The sequence below is a fragment of the Salmo salar genome, chromosome ssa05 (assembly GCF_905237065.1).
Source record: "Salmo salar chromosome ssa05, Ssal_v3.1, whole genome shotgun sequence".
In the NCBI taxonomy this organism is placed as follows: domain Eukaryota; kingdom Metazoa; phylum Chordata; class Actinopteri; order Salmoniformes; family Salmonidae; genus Salmo; species Salmo salar.
In genome coordinates, this window is record NC_059446.1 from 69221676 (window position 1) to 69247001 (window position 25326).

General features: G+C 44.3%; 2 protein-coding genes across 4 annotated transcripts; both read left to right on the forward strand.

Moving 5' to 3' along the window:
* Window positions 1–2828: 2828 nt before the first annotated feature.
* LOC106605594 (zinc finger protein 628-like) lies at window positions 2829–7868 on the forward strand (the record flags this gene model as incomplete). The annotated part of the gene is given in 2 exon segments (XM_014201406.2): window positions 2829–2831; window positions 2834–7868. Coding segments are annotated over 2 exon segments (3711 nt in total), but the record flags the coding sequence as incomplete, so codon positions are not given.
* Window positions 7869–8089: 221 nt separating this feature from the next.
* Window positions 8090–23497, forward strand: LOC106605593 (zinc finger protein 226). Of its 3 annotated transcripts, none has more exons than XM_014201405.2 (2): window positions 8090–8634; window positions 21907–23497. In XM_014201405.2, the coding sequence occupies exons 1-2, from the start codon at window positions 8514–8516 to the stop codon at window positions 23307–23309; spliced, it is 1524 nt and encodes a 507-aa protein (XP_014056880.2). In that variant the 5' UTR covers window positions 8090–8513; the 3' UTR covers window positions 23310–23497. The 3 variants fall into 3 exon arrangements, with proteins under 3 accessions (XP_014056880.2, XP_014056879.1, XP_014056878.1); XM_014201404.2 differs by lacking the exon at window positions 21907–23497 and adding an exon at window positions 11103–16855 and having other exon boundaries at window positions 8101–8634; XM_014201403.2 differs by lacking the exon at window positions 21907–23497 and adding an exon at window positions 11143–16855 and having other exon boundaries at window positions 8101–8634.
* Window positions 23498–25326: the final 1829 nt, after the last annotated feature.

The window sequence follows — 25326 nt, forward strand, 5'->3', positions numbered from 1 at the left end:
AGCCACTCCTCAGTAAAAGGCACATAACGGCCTGCTTGGAGTTTGACAAAAGGCACCTAAAAGGACTCTGACCATGAGAAACAAGATTCTCTGATCTGATGAAACCAAGATTGAGCTCTTTGGTATGAATGCCGAGCGTCACGTCTGGAGGAAACCTGGTACCATCCCTACGGTGAAGCATGGTGGTGGCTGCATCATGCTGTGGGGATGTTTTTCAGCTGCAGGGACTGGGAGAGTAGTCAGGATTGAGGGAAAGATGAACAGATCAAAGTACAGAGAGATCCTTGATGAAAACCTGCTCCAGAGCGCTCAGGACCTCAGACTGGGGCAAAGGTTCACCTTCCAAAGGGACAATAACCCTAAGCACTCAGCCAAAACAATGCAGGAGTGGCTTTGGGACAAGTCTCTGAATGTCCTTGAGTGGCTCAGCCAGAGCCCGCACTTGAACCTGATCGAACATCTCTGGAGAGACCTGAAAATAGCTGTGCAGCGACGCTCCCCATCCAATGGGAGAAGCTCCCCAAATCTAGGTGTGCCAAGCTTTTAGAGTCATACCCAAAAATACTCGAGGCTGTAACCGCGCTCCAATGGTATTTCAACAAAATAAGTAGGGTGTGCTCTGTATTGAGTAAAGGGTCTGAATACTTATGTAAGTATTTCTGTATTTTATTTTTAATACTTTTGCAAACATTTCTAAAAAAATTGATGGAAGAAAAAAAATACAATTTAATACATTTTAGAATAAGGCTGTAACGTAACAAAAATATGCAAAAAGTCAAGGGGTCTGAATACTTTCCGAATGCACTGTATATATTATTCAAACTAAACACAGTAGGCTAATTGAAGGTTCAGCACTCGTCCACATATATTAGCATAATGTATTGGTTGGAAGTTGCTGCAATAGAACCAAGAAATGTCAGCGATTTCTGTTTTGTCCAAATCTTGTAGATAGACAATCAGCATTACATTGACAGAAAGCACTTTGGAGTCTGCAGCAATCTATCATTAGATCATATTAGTAAATGACCATTGAAATGTAACATACCAATGCTCTTCCAGTTTTATGATACATATTAAACATGCATTGTGTGACAGGCTGGACATACACATGCAAATCTTAGAAAAAACTATTATACAATGTGTATTTAACATGTGATGATAAATCATTATAATTGGGCTACAATGTTTAAGATATGGAAATGTTTCCCTGCATAGCTCTTAAATGAAAATCTGCATCAGTATGTATTTTGCTTCAGATTTTCATTATTTGTTTCTCGTGATGTTATCAATCTATTAAGCATTATCTACAACTATGATGTATGTGTTATCTTGCATGCAGTGTCTGATGTGTAGACAAAATGCAAGGGATCTGTAAACAAATTAAGCATTTGTGTACCATTTTGCACAATTTATATACCTAAATATAGTTGAAGGGTCTGACTCTGTTCTGAGACATGTATTGAGTAAAGATTAATAAAGGCAACCCTGAACTATAGCTCATCACAGCTCTTTAATAGCTCTTTATTCGGACAAGTGCTGATGGTGCAATCTGGTGACTGATGTGAGTGAATGCTCATGGATAAATGTAAAGCTTTCGTTTCAATACTCATGACAATCTGAAGTGGATAAACATAACATCACCTGCAGAATGCAGGGCAGGCGAAGACCTTTCACTTCACACCATCACACTCTAGCGGCCAGTAACATAATATACAATTCGTTTCGCCTTCTGCCTTCACGTTGAGGAAGAGGGGTCATAGAGAACCATCTTTGGAAGAGGGCTGCATGGGTAAAACATGGCTGCTGTGAATTCGTCAGAGAGACGCCAGGGCGACCCCAACGATGAGCTGGGGGACCCGGGGAGTGTAGCACAGAAACGCGAATCATCTGACTATAAATCGACAGACCCCGATAACACTTTTGCTGTTGAAATAGACAGAATTCCCAAGGACTCCAATGAAAATAGAGAATCTAGTATTGTTACCGATGGGCTTGCTAGCCAGATTGAAAGTAGCATTGCGCTTCGAGCTAATGATAGATCAGAGATATGTAATGAGTTGGTAGATTTAACATCGTCTGAAGAAAAGACCCACAACACCGATGTTTCCTTCAACAAACAGCGGCATTTCGATTGGTCTGAGACGGAGGACGAGGAAGACTGCACGGGTGCAAAAGAGAATGGAAACGACGGTAAGTTTATGTTTGCTAGCTAGCGTTGACTGTTTCTTTCTTCGAATAGCCTGCCTTATTAATATTAGCTATCTAAGTTTCGTCAATCTATTTTGGAAAACAGTCGTGTGCAAAAACAGACTGAAATGTACGTGGTATCCCTGGAAACATGCAGGATGCAGCATTGACTGTAAATGTGCTCATGCTCACTTTAATTGCCAAGATGCTAGCTAGTTGTCTCATGCGCTTAGTGAGCTAGCTTTGTTATTGGCCAACCGTTTATCCAATAGGATATTGATCATACAGTCGACTCAAAATAGTACACTGACCTTAGCCTTCGACGTCAAATTACTTTATTCATAATATTTGTGTGGAGATTGATTTTTGTAGTAGGCCTGTTTTCATATTTAGTCTCAAAACGTTTGTATTCATGCTTACTCATGAACGCTTCACAATGGCAATGTTGTATTTCTTTTGTATTTACAGTTCGTAATGGTGATATGGGGATGACTGAGGTGCAGCAGGATAAGATTACTGAAGATATCTCAGATGCAGAGGATGTGGAAAAAGAAAAATCACCTTCTGACGAGGAGATGGATGTACCAACAGACACAGGTGAAGAACAAGATTGTAATGGAGGAAAGGAGGAGGAGGAAGAGGAGGAGGAGGAGGAGGAGAAGGAGAAGAGGACCAAACAGTTAAACGGAGGAAATGTAGTTTGGAGTGCAAAGACTGTGGGAAGAGGTTCACCCGTCGGGAGACATTCAACCTCCATCGTCACTTCCACGCTCACCAGGATGAACTGGCCTCACTCACCTGTAAGGAGTGCGGCCTTACCTTCCATCACCGCAGCAGCCTCATCAAGCACCGCAGTGAGCACCAACAGAAGGTTGAACAGCCTGTGGAGCGGAAGAGGAGAAGGAGCCCACAGGGAGTCTACAAGGAGGAGAGGCCAGGCTTCCAGTGTGACCACTGTGAAGAGACTTTCCCATCACTGAGCAAACTTAGGCTCCACACCTGCAACTGTGCCCCGGATAAGGCGTACCGCTGCCCCCTGTGCCGCAAAGAGTTCCGCATGAAGATCTCCATCACCAGCCACATGCAGAGCCACTCCCTGAGAACCCACCACTTCCGCTGCCAGGAGTGCCACAAGAGCTTCTCTGACATATTTTCCCTGCGTGACCACCAGGGCTCCCATGCCTCCCTCAAGCCCTACGCGTGCCCCGAGTGTGGCATGGTGTTCAGGCACCGCTCTGTCATGGAGGACCACCGTCGTAAGCACACAGAGGACACACAAGGCCCCCACCAGTGCAACATCTGTGGGAAGCACTTCAAGTATTCCAGCCTCCTGCAACAGCACCAATACCTTCACACAGGCCAGAAACCCTTCCGCTGCCCAGACTGTGGCAAAACGTTTGCCTTAGCCCAGAACATGAAGGCGCACTGCCGCCAGCATAGACGGCACCCTCACGCCTGCTCTATTTGCCCCCTCACTTTCCCCGACCAGGGCAGTCTGCAGGCTCACGTGTCATGCCACGAGACAGTCGGGGGACTAGACAAGGAGAACACAAACCACGGGGTGGAGCCAAAACGGATATTCAACTGTCCCCTCTGTCCTCAGAACTTTCCTTCACCAGCTGACCTGAGGGCTCACATGCTGATCCATGAAGCAGAGCATGAGAGGATGGAGAACGGGGCGTGTAAAGACTGGGAAACAAACCGTTACACCTGTCCCCACTGTCCTGCCACCTACTCTGACCAGTCTAATATGATGGCCCACCTGACAACTCACACGTCTGCCCGGGTCAGTGTAGAGAGGCAGGGTAATGGACTTGAAGTAGGGAGATCTGCTCCACCTAACACTGCCAACGTTCCAGGGAGGTGGCATAGGGAGGAGATGAGTAGTAAGCCTTTAAAGTGTCCAGACTGTGGCAAGTCGTTCCGTCACCGCTCTGTGTTAACGCTGCACATGCGTATTCATTCCAAGGACAAGCCTTACCAGTGCAGGGTGTGCAACAAGTCCTTCAGATTCAACAGCTACCTGCAGCAGCACATGATCATTCACACCGGGGAGAAACCATACAAGTGCCCAGACTGCAGCAAGGACTTTGCTTTCCTGCAGAACATGAGAACCCATCAGAGGCTGCACACACAGAAACCGTTCCGCTGCACAAAGTGCCGTAAGGGATACAGCGATGAGAATCAGCTTCAGCGCCATTTGCTGTCACACAACGGCGAAAAGCCCCACAAGTGCCACCTCTGCGAAAAGAGCTTTGGGCTGGCCTACCTGCTGCGGGACCATCTGAACACCCACACAGGCGAGAGGCCCCATCGCTGTCAGGAGTGCCACAAGACATTCCCCTGGCTCGGCAGCCTGCTGGTGCATCAGAAAATCCACGCTCGAAAGCGCCAGGGGTCGAGTCAGCCTTACTCTTTTCCAATGGCAATGAGGATAAGAGGCAAGGGTAGCAGGGGCCGGAGCGGAGGCAGGCTGGCATCAGGCTGGCCCAGGTCGGGTGGAATGGGGCGATCAGGTATGGACACGCCCCAACAAACACCTCCATATCAAGTCCCAATGTCAAGGAGTCCTGAGTGGCAGAGGAGGCCGGCCCAGCCACAGCCACCAATGTTTTCATCCCAGATGAATATGCAGCAGCCAGGGGAGACATCTGCGAGAAGGCCTCCACCAGTCCACCAACAGTGGCGGGTGGAAGGTGGAGAACTGAGGCCTGTCCCACTACCTAACCAGTCTCAACCATCTCAGGATCCTGAAAGACAACCAGCGCCTGTCCAACAGCAGCCATCTCCACAAACACAGACACAGCAGGTACCACAGTCTCCACTGATACAACAACAAGTACAATTACAGCTACAGCTACAGCCACATCTACATCCGCAGCTGCGCCAACAGCAGGTTCAGCATCATCTACAGTCTCCGCTGATCCAACAGCAATTACAGTGGCAGCAACCAGGTGGACAGCTCCAGCCCCAGCCAGTACCACAGCAGCAGTGGCAGCCTGCCAGACACTTGCTCCAGCTCCAGCAAAAGCTGCCCTGGTTACCAGATGCTCAGCCCCGGCCCACCCCACCACAGCAACCCCAGCAGTGGCACTCAGATGGCCTGCCTCGGCCACCCCCACAACAGCAGAGGAATTCAGGCAGGGCAGAGGCACCTACAACGTCACAGCCTGGTCTTAGTGCATCTCAGAGCCTAGAAACCCCTCCTCCAGGAGAAAGTGGAGGGACCATGCCCTTGGGTAAGAAAACACCCCCAGTGGCCGGGCCACAAAACCCCAGCCCATTAGCTGTGAGTGAGCAGGAGCAACACCGGCAACAGCCGAAGCCCATGAGCTGGGGTAACACACCCACTACACCACCAGTCCCCACAATGAGCTCTGTTCAGCTTGACTTCCCTGGGTCCCCCATTTACATGGATGGGGCTGCTTTGTGGGGTGGGCTGAGGACCTCTCCAGCAGTGCCACCATCCCAGAGCGCATCAAACAAGCTGGGCCAAGAGCTTAAGCTACCAAGATGGTCGAGCGTCTCAGTGCCAATGCAGAAAGCTGTTAATGAATCATCCACACCTCCTAGAAAAGAGGACACTAGAGTTTGGGACTTTAATGCACCTCTGGTAATGTCCCCAACTGTTAGTTCATCAGAGAAAGCTGGAAGTGGGCGTGAGCAGCAGAAACAGTGGTCTCCAGCTCTACTCAGTACATCCTCCTCAGCTCAGATGGGCCACAGCTCTGTCATGTCAATTTCAAGCTCTCCATCTCATGGGATTGGAGGTAGTCCCTGGGATTTCAAAGGATCCCCCTCAAACAAATCAGGCCTTAGCCAGGAGTTAGAGCAGCAGCAGCAAAAACATCTATCTTCCAGCTGGACCAATGTACCCACATCCACCCAGAATGTTCCCATCTCCATTCAATATGACCCACAACGTTTCACTCACGGGGTGGGACCCACTGTGTGGGGTTTCCAAACCACTCCAGCTGGCCCGCAGCAGCAGCCAATGGTAACAGGCACTCAAATCATCATAAATCAGACCTCTCCTTTCTTCTCTCCTCTCCCTCCGCTCCCTCCTCTTAGTTTGCCTGGCTCACACCCTCTTCACTCTGTAGCAGTCGGCTCTCTACCAAGGCCTCCACACCCAAACATTTTCTTCACGCCACAGGCAGTCATGAGTGAGAGGCCACACATGACACAGACCCTGTCGCTACCTCAGCTAGCCCCACGGCCTGTTCCTCACAAACTGGGCCGTTTGCCTTATGTCCCAGACCGCCTTCTCCAGTGCATGATCTGTGGGTGCTCTCTACCCCGGGAGTTAGACTTGCAAATGCACTACATGCAGCATGCACAGGGAGAGATTTGACACTGGCAAAGAGTGTGTCTACTAGTCTGTTTTTCCAAATGTTTTTAATGTACATTTATTGTATAACTATAGCAATTTAGCTGTGTTTTGTGTCCTTTTTGGACATCGTCCATGTTGTTGATCTCTCACTCTATAAGAAAGGGTTAGATACTCTCAAAACGTGTATAGTTTGTTAACTTTATCAAGCACAGTTGTCAGTTTTCTGAGTTCACAGCTTTGCCTTGAACTGCAAAGAACTTAGAAATATGACTGTGTAATGGATTTCTTGGCCAGTACCATCATATTTACTGTGTTGTAAACATAACATGGATTTACCCAGTTTATTAGGTACACCAGCCATTCACAAAAATATTTTGCACCTATAGACAGTGAGTCACGTGGCCGTGGCTTGCTATATAAAGCAGGCATCCAGTTACTATTCAATTGAACGTGGTTACAGTATCTCAGAAATGGCAGGCCACCTGGGTTTTTCACAGATGAGTGTCTAGGGTTTACTGAGAATGGTGTAAAAAACAGTCAGCAGTACTAGGTGGGTGTACCTTAAACTGGCCGCTAAGTGTGTATGTCAACTTATGGATCTTTGTTAGTTTTTTTTCTGTGTACACTCTGTCTTCGTTACACCATTTAAATGTATTCCTCAAACAAGTGGATTTCACCTGTGTTGCACTGTATATTTGTGCCTTTTATTGTTTCAAAACACTCTGCATGTTCTTTCTGCTCTCTCTTAATGTTGTAGTGGGTGTTATTCAAATTGGCAGGTCTGAAAAATGAGTCATTTGTATGAGTCATTTCTTATTCTGTCTTAATTTGGGTGAACATTTATCTTGTTTTGGTGCTAGAGTTATGAAATTAGGGTTATTGGGAGGAGCACACATTTTATCCAAACAGTGTGGCATGGGTTAGTATACAAATGAATGTATTGTATTAAAATGAATAACTAATAACTCACTTTACCTGTTGGGTTTGTGAAATTGTATCAGCAACATGACAACGTTGCCAGAAGATACGCTTGTTTACACTGAGCTGCACTGGGATCGGAAAGCAATCATGGTTATATTAAGACACCGTGGAGCAGACGCGAGATATGGGTCAGAAAACGTACCTCTATGCAAGGATGGGATATGTCACCGGATCCACGGCGTCTTAATGTAACCATGCTTGTGTTCAGTCCCCAGTGCTGCTCAGTGTAAATCAACGTAATGGTAGAGTCGTTATCTTCTGGCAAAACATAATGTAATATATTTGACGTTTTACTACATCTGTGCATTAGCAGTAGTTTTAAATATGTAAATACCTGGTAATAAAAATCATTGGGGAACAAATGTAATATTGTCGTCTGTATTCAATAAAACACAATGACATAGTCCTGCAATAATTAAAACAGTCTACCAAATTGATGTTTTCATTAAAAAAAGCGTTAATATCCGTTACATTGTATGTAGAGAACTAACGGCTGGGTCTAATGGTGCTTTCAAGACGAATGAGAACTTGGAAAAAACGAAGTTAAATCATGACGTCAGTAGTCGGAGTCTAGAGAGAGGCCCGAGTTCCCGTTTTGTAATTTCGAGTTGGATGACCGTTCAAAACCATTTTTCCCAGCTCGTTTTTCTCCGAGTTTTCATTTGTGTTGTTGAACGCAGTTCTCAGTTGTTTTGAACGCGTCATGATTCGCTGATGTTCTCGCGCCAGATCTGTGGAAAGGAAGTTGTCATTTGTCGTAATTTCCTAGGACGGAACCACTGCAACAACAGTTCGGAGGGGAAGAGTAAGAGGCGCTCCGAACAGCATTCGAGGCCTCCTATGTCATTGTTTACTCCGTGAAAGGAGTTTTATTTTTGCATGCATTAGACGAGCCCGCCCTTGGAGAAAACTCAGGGGAACATAGGTAATAGACGCGGTAAACACTAACAACGAAGATCCAAGTTGCAGTGGCCTAGTAACAGCAAACCAAGCACCACGCTGGGTGTTAGCTATGGAGGATGTCTCCGCTGTAACGATCGGAGATGAACAGGAGTCGGAAGATGTCAGTGAACATTTAACCAAGAAGACCGAAAACAGCGCCAACAAGTCTGCCAAAGATGACAGTACCGATGGTAAGTGACCCCATCCTTTCACAATCATCTAAACACAGCTAACGTAACGTTAACTATTGCTACAACATGCTGTTTGCTAGTTAGCTAATTAAGGGTAGCGAACTATTCTAACATGATTATAGCTACGGTTGCAGTTATTGTTAGGTAGCCATTGACCAGATAAGTCAATTTGTCCCATTTTATATTGTTCACATTTTTAGCTAGCAAAGTAGCTAACTAGTGGTGACTAAGAAGCTGTGCGTGTAGTCGGTGACGTTACTTTGGGTTGCTAGCAAGGGTAAATAGTCGATCATCCGAATGACATTAGTACTGTTATAGTTAAACCTCTAGTCTTTGATCTTACGGTTTCTTCAATGTTACGTGAAATCCAATAGGCTGTCATATTGTGATAAATAATACTGGGGCATATTTATTACGCCTATTCTGTTGCAAAACGTTCCTGAAGCGAACGAAACGGGGACCTATCTCAATTTGTCCATTAGAAACTCGTTTTAGTTGCAAAATGAACGTTTGGCTAATGATTACGCCCCTGGACTAGCGTGATCACCTCCGCAATGTTTTGGAACTTACCCGTAGGCGATGCCCCCCACGATTAAATATTGGGTAGCTGCTGCCCATTTAGGGAAGATACTATATGTTGCAACTCAAGACCGTTTTGCGTTGCTGATTGGGCTGCATGACGAGTCGATAAGCCGGCGACCAGTGCATCTGTGTTGTATGGACATGCCTGCCGACCTGATACCGGACTGTGATACTCAGGAAGCGCCCTACTGGATATCATGGTCCTGTCGCCTGCGGTAGCTAACGCATGAAGAAACAGTACACCCGTCATCAGTACTTTTAATAAAAAAGACAGTCGTCAGTTTTAGAACTGAAACTTTGAAATGAGACTCATACTAATCCGCTGTCTTCAAAACAGAAGTACTCACGGTATGGTAGTTGTAGTAAGAAATGGAAGGGAATAAACACTGCTCAATCAAAACCGTCTAACGTATAGCAGGGCGCTTTTGACACACCCACTCATTTCCACACGCCCACTACTTTCCTTTCGGCACACCCGCTGGCCCATACTCAGGTCGCCATATTGAGCTACATCTACCCACCTTTCAATTGGAAGGGGGGGACTATCGATATGTCTGCGTTTGTACTTACTTTAGTCACACGATTTTGTCTTAACTTGGGTGTATGATGCATCTTGCCATAGATCTGGCATTTACACAATTAAAATGATTGGCCCAAAGGGGGCACTATAGTAATCAACTGAAATTCCAAACTTTGAACAAGCATATGTCCTGTTTGAGCTTGAATTGTCACTAATTGGCCCAAGTGCTGCATCATTCGTGGGGGGGCGACATGTTTACTGTTTAAGAGTAATGGGGGGCGACATGTTTACTGTTTAAGAGTAATAAGGCTTAAAGGGCTCTGTCATAGGCTAGTTATCATATAAGCAAAACAAAAGGTCTGACCTTATTTTCCCAGGAGCTGAATAGGTGAATCTTTGATCATTTTATTCGATATATTTGGGTGAGATTCTCCTATTTGAAACATGATGAAATTTTTGATCTAGGTAACTTTATTGCGTCTCAATAGAGTAGACCTAAATTTGGCTCCATTCACCTCAAGGGAAATCATATGATCCTAATTCTTTCTCTGTCCACAGGTCAGTAGTGAATAGGATAACTTGACTGATCTGAAAAGCGTGATGAACATTTAGGTTAAATCAAACTTTCCCAATACAGAAGTTAGGTTGAAATCCTTTTTAAATTAGGCTGCTTCACACATTAATGTGTCTTTTTATAACAATTACATCTCAAAAGTATATTATCCACAATGAGTTGACTCCATTGTTAGGGTGATATGCACTTTAGCAAAGATGTTTATAATTGTCAAGTAAAATGTCTCTGTCAAAATATACATCCATCCAAACAAAAGTTGTATCCATTGCAGAATTTTAATATTGATGGTAATATGTATCATTGTAATAAAATATGCTTAAGTCTTGTTTCTTTTTGACAGTAATGGAATTTTGGATGATGGTAACCATTTATAATCGTTCGAATTTTTTTAAGACAAACATTTTCTCCTCTCCTCCACTCCTGAGCTGTGGTGCTGCAGGGGGGGGGGCGTTGCCTAGGCAACCCAAGACTTGATTACTACAACACCTTGCTTGTTCAGCAAGGAGCAACAAAGTTTCATTATGTTGTGACTAGTCCATGTTACTGCAGAAATGGACTAAATGCCAGCTGTCCTGTCTTCAGTCAGCTGTTCTTTCCACACAAAAAATGATGGTTATAACGGTTATTTTAATTTTCATGACTGTCTTCATCCATAATTATTTGTTACACGATTATACGGTAATTGTGCAAGCCCTAATTGTACATGGAGGCACATAGTCATTATCTGACAAATATTCATTTGTGCTGTTTGTGTTATTGTTTGGTTTTCTTTTCTCTTTTCTTTGGCAACAGGAGTCGCCCTGACCTCCCATTTTCCCCTTTCTATTTTTAGGGGATGGGCTTTTCCGCTGTCTGGATTGTGGAGAAGCCTTTGGGGAGGAGGCGGCCTACCAGGAGCATCAACTTGAGCACACCCATGATGGCCCAATAGTCTGCCTGGACTCTGACTCCCAATTGGATGGCTTGCTTGTTTCAGAGAGTGGGGGCCAACGGACACTATGTTGCGCTCTTTGTGGGCGCAAATTTGCAGACTCAAGGGGTTTTTACTCACACCAGGTCAAACACCGTAATGAAGCCCTCAAGCAGTCAACTCATGATCAGAGCTTGGGGGTGGCTAAGCAGTATGTCTATGAATGTGAAGACTGTGGTAGATCCTATACTTCGATGGGCTCTTTCATCAGTCATACACGCTCACACAAGCAAGCTTCCAAATCAGTTTTCCATGAGCTGGCACACCTGAAAAAGAAGTCCTTTGAGTGTCAGACTTGTGGTCGCTGTTACTCCCGTTCATCAGCTCTTGATGCTCACCGCCGTTGTCATGAGGTCAAACTAATCCCAAAGTCCCGCAAAAGGGGTGCAGAGAAGCAATCGCCCGCAGAGGAGCCTGCCATTGCAACAGAGGACAGCCACAAAGCTTCTGAACAGATAGATGGGTCACAGGAAAATCTGTTTGGGTGTTCATGTGGCAAAACATTTCGCGCCCAGTCTGGCCTGAAAACACACCAACGATTTAGCCACAATGAAAAATGTTCTCCTGAAAAGCTTAAGAGAAAATGCAAAAAATTTGACTGCAGTGAGTGTGAGAAGACCTTCAGTTCTTACGCCGGCATGCTCTGCCATCAACGCTATCATATGAAACGAGGTGGTAGTGGTGGCAAAAGGTTTCCATGTGAGGAGTGTGGCAAGGTCTTCACAACGCTCACATTCTACTACAAGCACCAGCGTTTGGTTCATACTGAAGAGACTCCAGCAAAGTCTTTCCTTCATCAGGTTTGCCAGCTCCAGAAGAAAGCGTTTGAGTGTCAGGAGTGTGGGCTCCGGTTTTCCAGGGCCTCGGCTCTCCAGTCCCATCGGCTTTGCCACAACGATGTTTTTGGACAGACTGAGAAAGAATCCCAGACACAAACATCCCCACTACCTCAACATAAGCTATTACTGGATAACAAGACAGAAACTGAAACATTTGCTTTAGGGGCCGTTGTCTACCCACAGGACACCTCTCAGACCCTTGTGACCGAGAGAGACCCCTGTTTCTGTGAAACTGATGGAGATGCAGAGGCTGATGGAACTGATGATGTCAATGTAGAGGTGATCAGTATAAGTGCCTCAGATGGCTCTGTAAGGGATGAAGAAGAGTCACTACAAGAACTCAACCCTGATCTTGAATTACTGTGTGAATCAGACCAGGATGGAAAAGAGGAGATGGATGCTGTGTTGTGTCCAACGGAGTACATCTCTAGTACACTTAAGTCAAAACCAGAGATTGATCTGAAAATTGTACAAATTGACTTTCCGCCATTTGCAGGCGAAGGAGCTCAAACGGAGAAGGTTCAGGGACCAGACCCACCTAAAAGATTTAATTGTCCTGAGTGTTACCGCTGGTTTACCAGTGTTGCATCTTTGCGCTCTCACAAACTGTGGCACAGAGTAGATGGCAAAAAACTATGGAATCCTGAAAATGATATTTTCAAGTGCGATGTTTGTGGGTTTGACACTACACATCGCAAAACGTACCACAATCACATGCGAAAACACGATGGCCGAAAACCCCACAAGAGTGTATTGTACCAGCTTGCCGGACTACAGAAGAATAGCTTCAAATGTGAGGTGTGTGGAAAGTGTTTCTCACGCATGTCTGCCCTACACTCTCATCAGCGACAGCATCCAAAAAGCAAAGCTCATCCATGTCCAGATTGTGAGAAGACTTACTCTAATGCCAGTGGTTTGTACAACCACCGCAAAAGCTGCCACGCTCAAACCCCCACCCAAGATGAAGTATCAGACACTAAAAGTGAAGTGTTTAATCCAAAGAAGACTTTATTAGGCCCAAAGGTTTATTATTGTGAGCGATGTGGGAAGGGCTTCTGGTCTTTGGGTGCTTACGCTCACCACAAGCAGAATCAAGCTCAGTGTGCACATTTGAAGGAGAAGAATGAGCTAACAGTGTCTTCACATTCTGTCAATGGCCCTCCACATGTTCGTGGTAAAGTTGCCTGCCCTGTATGCGGAAAGAAATTTGGTCACCAAGGCATTATGAAATCTCATATGAGGAAGCACGAGAATGGGAATCATAGATGTGAACTTTGTAGCAAGTCTTTTCGCATGTTCTCAAGCCTCCTCAGGCACCAGGTTGTACATAATGCTCAAATCCTCCCGCCTCCTATCAAGTCTTTTCAACATCAGGTAGAACAAGTGAAGAAGAACGCATACAGCTGCCCTGATTGTGGAAAACTGTTTTCACGAGCCAAGGCACTTAAATTCCACATGAAGAGCCATGGTTATGAGACCGACTACTCTGCCTCATCGCCTAAATCTGCTCTTGAGCTAGAGGGGCTGAAGTGTTCAACATGCCTTTCCCATTTCAGCAACAAATCCTCCTTGCACACTCACCGAAAACAGTGTGGCAAGATAAAGACTGTCAGTAAAAGCTACAAGGAGGATGTTGCCCAACATGACACAGTTCCTAAGGCGAAGAAGCTCAAATGTCCCTCCTGCTCTTCTCTTTTCAATAATTTACTGTCATTGCAGTATCATCGAAAAGAATGTGGCAAGCCGAGGGCAGTTGGAGGCTTGGATGCCAAAGTGAAAGGAGGTTTAGAGAAAGTGACAAAGTGCATTGTCAAAGACCTTGTGAAAACAACTCGGTCAAACAACTCAGGCACTGAGAAAATTACTAAATCTGTTACTGAGAAGGAACGTGGTGAACAAAAGGAGACCAATGAGTCCCAAACCTTGAAAGCTGCCACAATCAACACAACTGATTTGAAATACAAATGTAAAGAGTGTGAGAGAAGCTTTGCCGTTGTAGGAGCACTGAATTTCCATAAAAGGATTCATGTTCTGGGTCACAAGTCTAAAGTAAAACCAAAGCTGAAATTTAAAGTGGGCGCAATCCCTGAAGAACCCAAGCAACCCAAAAAGGTAGAGCAAACAACTAAAGGCCAATTCTGTTGTCCAGAATGCGGAAGACGTTTTATCTCCAATGCAGCCCTTGGCACTCACAGACGGTGGCACACAGATAAGAAGTTTGCTGGGTCACTAATAAAAGATGACAATACAAATTCTGTTGGGCACAAGTCAGTGGATGAAGGACCTTTTCAGTGCAACAAGTGTGGTAAGGGCTTCTTTTACCTGTGTGTTCTTCGCCGACACCAGTTGTATTATCCGCCATGTCAGACCAAAGCCGAACCAGAGCCTGCAGCTGACACCAGCATGGAAGGCAACCGCAAACCCTCACACGCTGAATTTGCATGTCCAGAATGTAACAAAACTTTCATCAAGGGCTCACTTTTAGCAGCTCACTATGAAAGTGAGCATAACAAACCCATTGAGTCTGCAGATCTTCAGGGGGACCAGTCCATGACCATATCCATTGAAGAGGTCCCGGAGCAGCCTGCCACGTCACACAGCAAGTCTGAAGCCATTCCATTAAAGAAGCCAAAGCTTAAATTAAATCTTCACCAGTGTCCTCATTGTGATATGAGCTTCTTGAAGGTTCGAGGCTTGCGTGCCCACAAATGGCAGGCCCACTCCCAGGGCAAGAAGGTTAAGAGCAAGGGCACTTTGGCTGACAGCAGGGGCTCTGTTGCCATTAACACCTTGGCAACCAAGGAAAATGAACTGGTTAATGAGAGTAAGGACTTAGTTACAGAAAACAAAGGCACTGTTCTCAAAACCGAACACTTTGTTACAAAGAGTAAGAATGCTGTAGGCAGAAGGAAGAAAAGTCGACCGGGTTTCAAATCCATCCCTTGCGTTGACTGTGGGAAGAGATACAGTTCTTCTGGGGCACTCTATAATCACAAGAAGGTCTGTGGAGTGCTCAAGCAGGAAGTTAATCCAGGAGTGGAAGAGGAACCCTCACCACCAACCCGCCTCTATGAGCAGACAATCAAATGCCTCTTCAAGTGTGACAAGTGTGGAAAAGCTTTCCCAACTGAAGAGCAACTAAGAGCCCACAAGGACTTGGCAAAGAGCCGACCTCACTCTTGCGCCCTGTGCTGCCGTGGATATTGGACTGAGACTCAGTTGCAACAGCACCTGGCCTGGCATGACGAGGTCCGCCGGCGACTACCAACAGAGCTTCGTTACAGACTCAGTGCTTCTGTAAGCACAGGGCCCGCTAAAATCAATGTCCCTCTGCCTGATTTGAAGGCGAAGTCATCCCTCAAGCCACTACCTACACCCCCCTCCCGGCCACAGAATAGCCACAAGTGCCAGCACTGTGGAAAAGCGTTTCTATCTCCAGGTGCTCTGCATAAACACGAGGCTCAACACGACAGCGATGGCTCCTACCGTTGCTCCCTTTGTCCCCGGACCTTCAGTGAGATTCGGGACCTCATTGACCATCACCAGGAATGTATGGGTGATGACAAAGGGCAGAGAGATCCCTACACCGCTGTCTCCTCAAGAGACACCGATGGCCTTACTTGCATTGAATGTGGAATGCGTTTCAGTCGTGAGTTGGAGTTGCACCAGCACTACATTGAACATGCTCGTGGAGCATATTAGATTAACAATGGAACTAATACAAGTCAGGAGATAGAGGTGGAATTTTACTTTTTCATGCACTTATGCACCTCTTTCTACTAAACTTACATTTCCAAGGTGGACATTTTTCTCCAGGGTATTTTTCAAGGACTAAGTGTCAAGAGACTTCCTAAATTTGACTATTCTAATTTGACTATTCTAATTATATCTATGGAATGCTGTTAACATTATTAGAAATATATCCACTAAGTGCTTCTTTTAGCTCTTGACACCATTATTTTAACTTTCTCAGACTTTATTTCACACTGGACCTGTACATAAATGTAAAAATGTCTAAAGAAAACTCCTTTTATCAGTTCCCCTGATTTGAAATGTGTCCTCTTGGTGTAGAATTGTGTAGTTATAGAGAAAGTTTGCTAACTGCAGTTTCATTTAGAAAATGGTGCTATGTTTCTCCATGCCGAGAAATTATTACATCCTGTCAAGTACAGCGATTTCTCTGTCAAGGTAGGCACTAATTTAAGTTTTGTTTTGCTTGACTTAGTATGCAAGGGGAGAACGCGAGTCACCCACTTTCAGTAACATGCACTTGACTTTATTTTGAGAAATTAATTAAGTTCTGGCTTTAACATGTCTATAGAAGATGGATGTTTATAGTATTATTAGTACCTATTTTTGTCTGTTTTCTTTTGCAAAATATTACCACACTAACATTGTATCATTAATAATTAGAAAATTGAATGTTTTCCTGGATTTCACTACCAAAGTTCCCAAATACAGTTGATTGTTACTTTTATTTTACTTTCCTGTGTTGTGTAAAAATGTATCTATCGTAATGACTTTGATTTAACAAACAGATATAGCATTTGTTCATGGAGTTATGTACCTTGTTGGGTTAAATGAAACCTTAAAGTTTTTAGACTATTGCTAATCTTTTGAAGTCATTACCTTTATGATAACTAATTTCAATGTAACCTTTTCCTTGTACCTTTAAACTACTACTGGTGTCTTATTAATGCAGACATGAAGAGTTTTAGTAAATGGTTAAAACTGTAGTTAAATTTCCTGTGTGGTTCATTGTGTTGACTGAGTTACTGGTGTTAATGGACCTTTTAAGCTTAACTCAATAGATTCTAGTGGGTTTTCAGTCAGGAAGAGTCATGTTTACCGTTGATTGGAAATGGTTGAGAAACATATCACTACATTATAGATGTTAAAGCTGCAGTATGTTTTGTGCATTCTGAAAATATTCAGACCCCTTTTTCCACATTTTGTTACGTTACAGCCTTATTCTAAAATGGATTAAATCGTTTTTTCCCTCATTAATCTACACACAATACCCCATAATAATAATGCTAATTTATTAAAAAATAAAAAAACAGAAATTACATTTACATAAGTATTCAGACCCTTTACTCAGTACTTTGTTGAAGCACCTTTTGGCAGCGATTACAGCCTCAAGGCTTCTTGGGTATGACTACAAGCTTGGCACACCTCTATTTGGGGAGTTTCTCACATTCTTCTTTGCAGATCCTCTCAAGCTCTTAGGTTGGATGGGGAGCGTCGCTGCACAGCTATTTTTAGGTCTCTCCAGAGATGTTCGATCGGGTTCAAGTCCGGGCTCTGGCTGGGCCTCTCAAGAACATTCAGAGACTTGTCCCGAAGCCACTCCTGCATTGTCTTGGCTGTGTGCTTAGGGTCATTGTCCTGTTGGAAGGTGAACCTTCTCCCCAGTCTGAGATCTGGAGCAGGTTTTCAACAATGATCTCTGTATTTTTCTTTGTTCATCTTTCCCTTGATCCTGACTATTCTCTCTGTCCCTGCTGCTGAAAAACATCCCCACAACATGATGCTGCCACCACCATGTTTCACCGTAGGGATGGTGCCAGGTTTCCTCCATACGTGACGCTTGGCATTCAGGCCAAAAAGTTCAATCTTGGTTTCATCAGACCAGAGAATCTTGTTTCTCATGGTCTGAGAGTCCTTTAGGTGCCTTTTGGCAAATTCCAAGCGGGCTGTCATGTGCCTTTTTGCTAAGGCGTGGCTTCCATCTCGCCTCTACCATAAAGGTGGAGGGCTGCAGAGATGGTTGTCCTGGAAGATTCTCCCATCTCTACAGAGGAACTCTAGAGCTCTGTCAGAGTAACCATCGGGTTCTTGGTGACCTCCCTGACCAAGGCCCTTCTTTTTTATTATAATTTTTATTTTATTTATTTTTTTACCCTTCCCTAGATCAGTGCCTCAACGCAGTCTTTTCTTGGAGCTGTACAAAAATTCCTCCGACCTCTACCTGTTTTTTGCTCTGACATGCATTGTCAACTGTGGGACCTTATATAGACAGGTGTGTGTGCCTTTCCAAATCAAGTCCAATCAATTGAATTTACCACAGGTGGACTTAAGGATTATCAATGGAAACAGGATGCACCTGAGCTCAATTTCAAGGCTCATAGCAAAGGGTCTGAATACTTATGTAAATAAGATATATTTCTGATTTTTATAAAAAATATATATTTCTAAAAACCTGTTTTCGCTTTGTTATTATGGGGTATTTGTGTGTGTGGACTTTAATTGAATCAATTTTAGAATAAGGTTGTAATGTAACAAGTGGAAAAAGGGAAAGGGGTCTGAATACTTTCCGAATGCACTAACTTTTTGGAGGTAGTGCATTAATCACTCTCGTTCTTGGTCAAATAGCCCTTTCCCAGCCTGGAGGTGTGTTGGGTCATTGTCCTGTTGAAAGACATTATATTCCCACTAAGAGCAAATCAGATGGGATGGCGTATCGCTGCAGCATGCTGTGGTAGCCATGCTGGTTAAGTGTGCCTTGAATTCTAAATAAATCACTGACAGTGTCACCAGCAAAGCACCATCACACCTCCTCCATGCTTCATGGTGGGAACCACACATGCGGAGATAATTCGTTCACCTACTCTGCGTCTCACAAAGACATGGCGGTTGGAACCAAAAATCTCAAATTGGGACTAATCAGACCAAAGGACAGATTTCCACCAGTCCAATGTCCATTGCTTGTGTTTCTTCACCCAAGCAAGTCTCTAATTCTTGTTGGTGTCCTTTAGTAGTTGTTCGTTGCAGCAATTCGACCATGAACGCCTGAGTCACGCAGTCTCCTCTGAACAGTTGATGTTGAGATGTGTCTGTTACTTGAACTCAGTGAAGCATTTATTTGGGCTGCAATTTCTGAGGCTGGTAACTCTGCTGCAGAGGATAAGTACATTAAAGGTAACTCTGGGTCTTCCTTTCCTGTGGCGTCCTCATGAGAGCCAGTTTCATCATTGCGCTTGATGGTTTTTGCAACTGCACTTGAAGAAACTTTCAAAGTACTTTACATTTTCCAGATTGACTGACCTTCATGTGTTAAAGTAATGATGGACTGTCGTTTCTCTTTGCTTATTTCAGCTGTTCTTGCCATAATATGGACTTGGTCTTTTACCAAATAGGGCTATCTTATGTATACCACCGCTACCTTGTCACAACACAACTGATTGGCTCAAACGCATTAAAGAATTAACGAAATTCCACAAATTAACTTTTAACAAGGCACACCTGTTAATTGAAATGCATTCCAGGTTAACTACCTCATGAAGCTGGTTGAGGGAATGCCAAGAGTGTACAAAGCTGTCAAGGCAAAGGGTGGCAACTTTGAAGAATATAAAATATAAAACATTTTGATTTGTTTAACACTTTTGTGGGTTCTACATGATTCCATATGTTATTTCATAGTTTTGAGGTTTTTATATTTACTATTTTGTAGAATAATAGCAAAGAAAAACCCTTGAATGAGTAGGTGTGTCCAAACTTTTGACTGGTACTGTATGTGTCCCCATACTTTTGGTCCCCCCATTTTAGAGTACCATGTACAAAAAGTGCTGTAATTTCTAAGCGGTTCACCCGATATGGATGGAAATACCCTCAAATTAAAGCAGTCTGCACTTTAACCTCAGGCATTGCACACTACATCAAATTTTATTGGTCACATACACATATATTTAGCAGATGTTATTGCCGGTGTAGCGAAATGCTTGTGGAAACCTGCTCGTAGAACACCTCATTCCAAAATCATGGGTATTAATATGGGGTTGGTCCCCCCCCTCCCCTCATTTGCTACTATAACAGCCTCCATCCACTCTTCTGGGAAGGATTTTCACTAGATGTTGCAACATGCTTCCATTCAGCCACAAGCATTAGTGAGGTCAGGCACTGATTTTGGGCGATTAAACCTGGCTTGCAGTCCACGTTCCAATTCATCCCAAAGGTGTTCGATGGGGTTGAGGTCAAGGCTTTGTGCAGGCCAGTCAAGTTCTTCCACACCGATCTCAACAAACTATTTATGTGTAGACCTCGCTTTGTGCACAGGGGAATTGTCATGCTGAAACAGGAAAGGGCCTTCCTCAAACTGTTGCCACAAAGTTGGAAGCACAGAATCATCTAGAATGTCATTGTGTGCTGTAGCGTTGATTTCCCTTCACTGGAACCAAGGTGCCTAGCCCGAACCATGAAAAACAGCCCCAGACCATTATTCCTCCTCCACCAAACTTTACGTGGGGCACGTAGCAATCTCCTGGCATCCACCAAACCCAGATTTGTCTGTCGGACTGCCAGATGGTGAAGCGTAATTCATCACTCCAGAGAACGCGTTTCCACTGCTCCAGAGTCCATTGGAGGCAAGTTTTACACCACTCCAGCCGACGCTTGGCATTGCGTATGGTGATCTTTGGCTTGTGTGCGGCTGCTCGGCCATGGAAACCCATTTCATGAAGCTCCCGGCGAACAGTTATTGTGCTGACGTTGCTTTTAGAGACAGTTTGGAACTCTGTAGTGAGTTTTCCAACCGACGACAGACGATTTTTACGCGCTTCAGTGGTCCCATTCTGTGATTTTGTGTGGCCTACCACTTCGCAGCTGAGCCGTTGTGGCTCATAGATGTTTCCACTTCACAATAACAGCACTTAGTTGACCAGGGCAGAAATTTGACGAACTGACTTGTTGGAAAGATGGCATCCTATGACGGTGCCACGTTGAAAGTCACTGAGCTCTTCTGTAAGGCCATTCTACTGCCGATGTTTGTCTACTCTATGGAGATTGCATGGCTGTGTGCTGAATTGTATACACCTGTCAGCAACGGGTGTGGCTGAAATAGCCAAATCCACTAATTTGAAAAGGTGTCTACAAAAAATGTTATATGTAGTGTATCATTTCAAGTCCAAAGTGCTGGAGTAGAGAGCCAAAACAACGCGTCACACTCCCAATATTTTTGTAGCTCACTCTATATGTTGGGGGTGTAAGTGGTGTGGGTTTGTATTATGTGATCAGTCTTGCAGTGTATTCTAATTAAGTATGTATCCAATCATGTTAGTTATTAATGAGCCTAAATATAGAATATTTTGTGGTGAAAAGGAGTGTGATTGAGCGAATTGATCCTAGCAGTGGAGAGAACAACTACATACCTGTAAGTTTGAGTTTTCTGGTGCACTTAAAATTGCAATATGTAACTTTTTGGGAGACCTGACCGAAATCGCATTGAAATATGAGTTAAGGAGCTGTCATTCTCATTGAAAGCAAGTCGAAGAGGCGGTAGATCTGTTCTGTGTGCTATTTCTATGCTTCCCGTTCTTACGCTTTGTTTTTGCGTCTTTTACTTTCGGCTTTGTATTTCAAACAGCTGAAAATACTATATTTCTGGTTCTTGAAAAGGTATTTCACAGTGGTTTAATGTTACAATGATTCTCTACACTATACATTGCTTATTTTGCCACACACTGAAATTAGGCAAACTATTAGAATTTTAGCAACCAGGAAATGGCAGAGCGATTTCTGCATGTTGCACCTTTTTAAAACACGATATGGTTGTGCTGTGCCTATGCTAAAAATGTGTCAATAGGTGTAAACATCTTGGTTGTGAAAAATATGCCCCTTCATCCTAAATTCCATGGCGATGCTGCTGATAGTTTGGCAATTCAATCTGAGATAAACTATCTTCACAAAAGGATTTAAACAAGTTCAAATAAATTGTGAAAGTTTAGCAAAATTACAGGCATTTCATGGTACTATATTGTCCTAATTTATGCTCCCTTTCTCTCCTCCACAGTGAAACTAGCCAGCATGAGGTGTCAGGACTGTGGACAGCAGTTCACTCGCTGGGAGGCCTTCAAGACTCACCTGCGCAAGCATGTCCTGGAGGAGGCGATGGCGGAGGAGGAGGAACGAAGGCAGGGCATTAAGAGATTTCTGGAGATGAACGGGAGCAATGGCAATGTGGAGTCGGCAGCACCTGAGAAAAAGCAGAAAAATGATGACGACGGTGATGATTACGAAGAGAACAGTGACGTAGATGTGGAAGGTGATGAAGAAGACGATGAAGAGTTCTTTGACAGTTCCTGGCAGGTCAGACCATCCGAGATCGTCACAGTTCGTCCGCGCGTCGCAATGCTGTCTGAGGAGGAGAAGCCAGTCTTCAGCAGCTCCCACAGGGTCTACGCATGCTCCATCTGTGGGAAGGTCTACTCCTACCTCGAGTCGTTTAGAAATCACCAGAAGACGCATGAAAAAGAAGAAAAAAAACAACCCACAGAGAACAAGTGCCCGGACTGTGGGAAGGTCTTTGCTCGCCCATCCCTTCTGGTGACTCACTTGAAAGTGCACAGGCCTCCCGTGCCGATGGAACCCTCCACTCTGAAGTGCGATCAGTGTGTAAAAAACTTCAATTCCCTGCAGACGTATTTGATCCACATGGACCTGCACAAGCAGAAGCCCTTCTGGTGCCTGGCCTGTGCTAAGGGCTTTAGGGATGAGCTCTCTCTGGACAAACACCTACAGGGCCACAACCTGAGGCGCCACAAGTGTGACCTCTGTGAAAAGTCTTTCCGCGTGCCCGCTGAGCTCCGCTACCACTACAATACTCACACCGGCGCCAAGCCCTACAAATGCACGCTCTGCAAGAAGAACTTCTCCCAGCTGGGCAACCTCATCACGCATCGGAAGAAGCACGTAGGGGTCTACGTCGGGGCCAGCAAGACGCCACTGGGACCCAGGAACCACCTGTTTGCTGGGAGGAGAAGGGTGACTGAGATGAAGAGGCTGGTGTTCACAGGGATGGGTAGCACAGAGGAGGCGGAGGTGATAGATATGCTTCAGGAACATCAAGAGGAAGAAGAGGATCTTGAGGTGGGTGAGGAGGAATCTGGATCAGAAGAGTCGGGGTCTGAGTCTAGTTCTGAAGATTCTGGCGCTGAGGGGTCGGGATCGTCAAAATCAGATTCATCAGACTCTTCTGGATCTGATTCCTCTGACGACTCTGATTCCTCTGGATCGGGAGTGGAGGAGGAGCAGCAAGAGGGGAAAGAAGAGATCGCATTGGAAGCACATGTGGCAGTGCAACAGAAAAGACCTAAAGAATGGGAGTGTTTTGAATGTGGTGAAGGGTTTGATCAAGAGTCAGCGTTGCACCTGCACTATATGAAACATGCCAGTGGGGAGCTGCCAGTACAATGACGGCCCAGTACATGGTGAGATTAGCTGTGAAATTATTGGTGAGTTGGGCACTGTTCAATGTGTTTCTACTACTTCAGAATTGAGTCCCTGCTGATCCCTTGAATTGAAGAACACTGAAGATAATTCCTAATGATTCCTCTCCCAATTGTTGATCACCAGTATGACTTATTTTTGTCCTTTTTTCTGCCCTGTTTTTTTTCTGGCCCCGAGTTTAAATGTTTTGAAGTGTGGGTTGAATGGGTGAATTTAGTTGTATGAGTTGAAGGCCATGAGGAAGTTAGCTTTTTTTCTTGCTACTTTGTCTTTACATTTAGATTAGATAGTTTTTGTGCCTTTTTGGTAAGAAAGTGGTATATTGCCGATTTTGTTTTATTTATTTTAATTTAAAAAATAAATAAAATTTAGACTCAGATTTCTAGAATTTAAATTCTTCAACTCTGCTTATCTATACATAATATTGATAGAAGACAAGGTAGATTACCGTTTGTTTTTCACACCCATTTTCAATCCGAGAGATCTTCATTTTTGTATTTACACCGACCATAAAGCTAATTGTAATTTGATAAAACTGTGATTAGATTTAGTGTTGCCGGGTTCCCTGAAATGTAATCTAGAAACAACTTGCTTTCTTTCTCTCCCTCTTCAATTTGATTCAATCATGTCTATTTCTATCATGTTTTTCATTATGGAATCTAGCATTCTTTTGAAGTAAACTTTGGTGTTTCATTTGTCAGTAATGGGAAGACATTGTCTGAATTATTTCATATATATTATACCAGTCAAAGGTTTTGACATCTACTCATTCCAAGGTTTCTACTATGAAATAACACATATGGAATCATGTAGTAATCAAAAAAGTGTTAAACCAATCAAAATATATTTGAGATTGTTCAAAATAGCCACCCTTTGCCTTGATGACAGCTTTGCGCACTCTTGTTTTTCTCTCAACCAGCTTCACCTGGAATGCTTTTCCAACAGTTTTGGAGTTCCCACATATGTTGAGCACTTGTTGGCTGCTTTTCCTTCACTCTGCGGTCTAACTCATCCCAAAACATCTCAATTGTGTTGAGGCCATGTCATCTGATGCAGCACTCCATCACTCTCCTTCTTGGTCAGCCTGGAGACGTTGGGTCATTGTCCTGTTGAAAAACAAATGATAGTCCCACTAAGCCCAAACCAGATGGGATGGCGTATCGCTGCAGAATGCTGTGGTAGCCATGCTGGTTAAGTGTGCCTTGAATTCTAAATAAATCACTGACAGTGTCACCAGCAAAGCACCATCACACCACCACCTCCATGCTTTACGGTGGGAACCACACATGCATAGGTCATCCGTTCACCTACTCTGCATCTCACAAAGACATGGCGGTTGGAACCAAAAATCTCAAATTGGGACTCATCAGACCAAAGGACAGATTTCCACCGGTCCAATGTCCATTGCTCGTGTTTCTTGGCCCAAGCAAGTCTCTTCTTATTAGCTGTCCTTTTAGTAGTGGTTTCTTTGCAGCAATTTGACCATGAAGGCCTGATTCACACAGTCTCTGAAAAGTTGATTTTGAGATGTGTCTGTTACTTGAACTCTGTTAAGCATTTATTTGGGCTGCAATTTCTGAGGCTGGTAACTCCAATGAACTTATCCTCTGCAGCAGAGGTAACTCTGGGTCTTCCTTTCCTGTGGCGGTCCTCATGAGAGCCAATTTCATGATAGAGCTTGATGGTTTTTGCGACTGCACTTTTTCCGTATTGACTGACCTTCATGTCTAAAAGTAATGGAGTGTACTTTGTCATTGCTTATTTGAGCTGTTCTTGCCATACTATGGACTTGGTCTTTTACCAAATAGGGCTATCTTCTGTGTACAACCCCTACCTTGTCACAACACAACTGATTTGGCTCAAATGCATTAAGAAGGAAAGAAATTCCACAAATGAACTTAACAAGGCACACCTGTTAATTGAAATGCGTTCCAGGTGACTACCTCATGAAGCTGATTGAGAGAATGCCAAGAGTGTGCAAAGC

Coding starts and splice junctions, on each gene's coding strand:
- LOC106605593 (XM_014201403.2), top strand. CDS start 8,514: ATGGAGGATGTCTCCGCTGTAACGATCGGAGATGAACAGGAGTCGGAA. Junction 8,635..11,142: donor CAAAGATGACAGTACCGATG/GTAAGTGACCCC, acceptor TTCTATTTTTAG/GGGATGGGCTTTTCCGCTGT.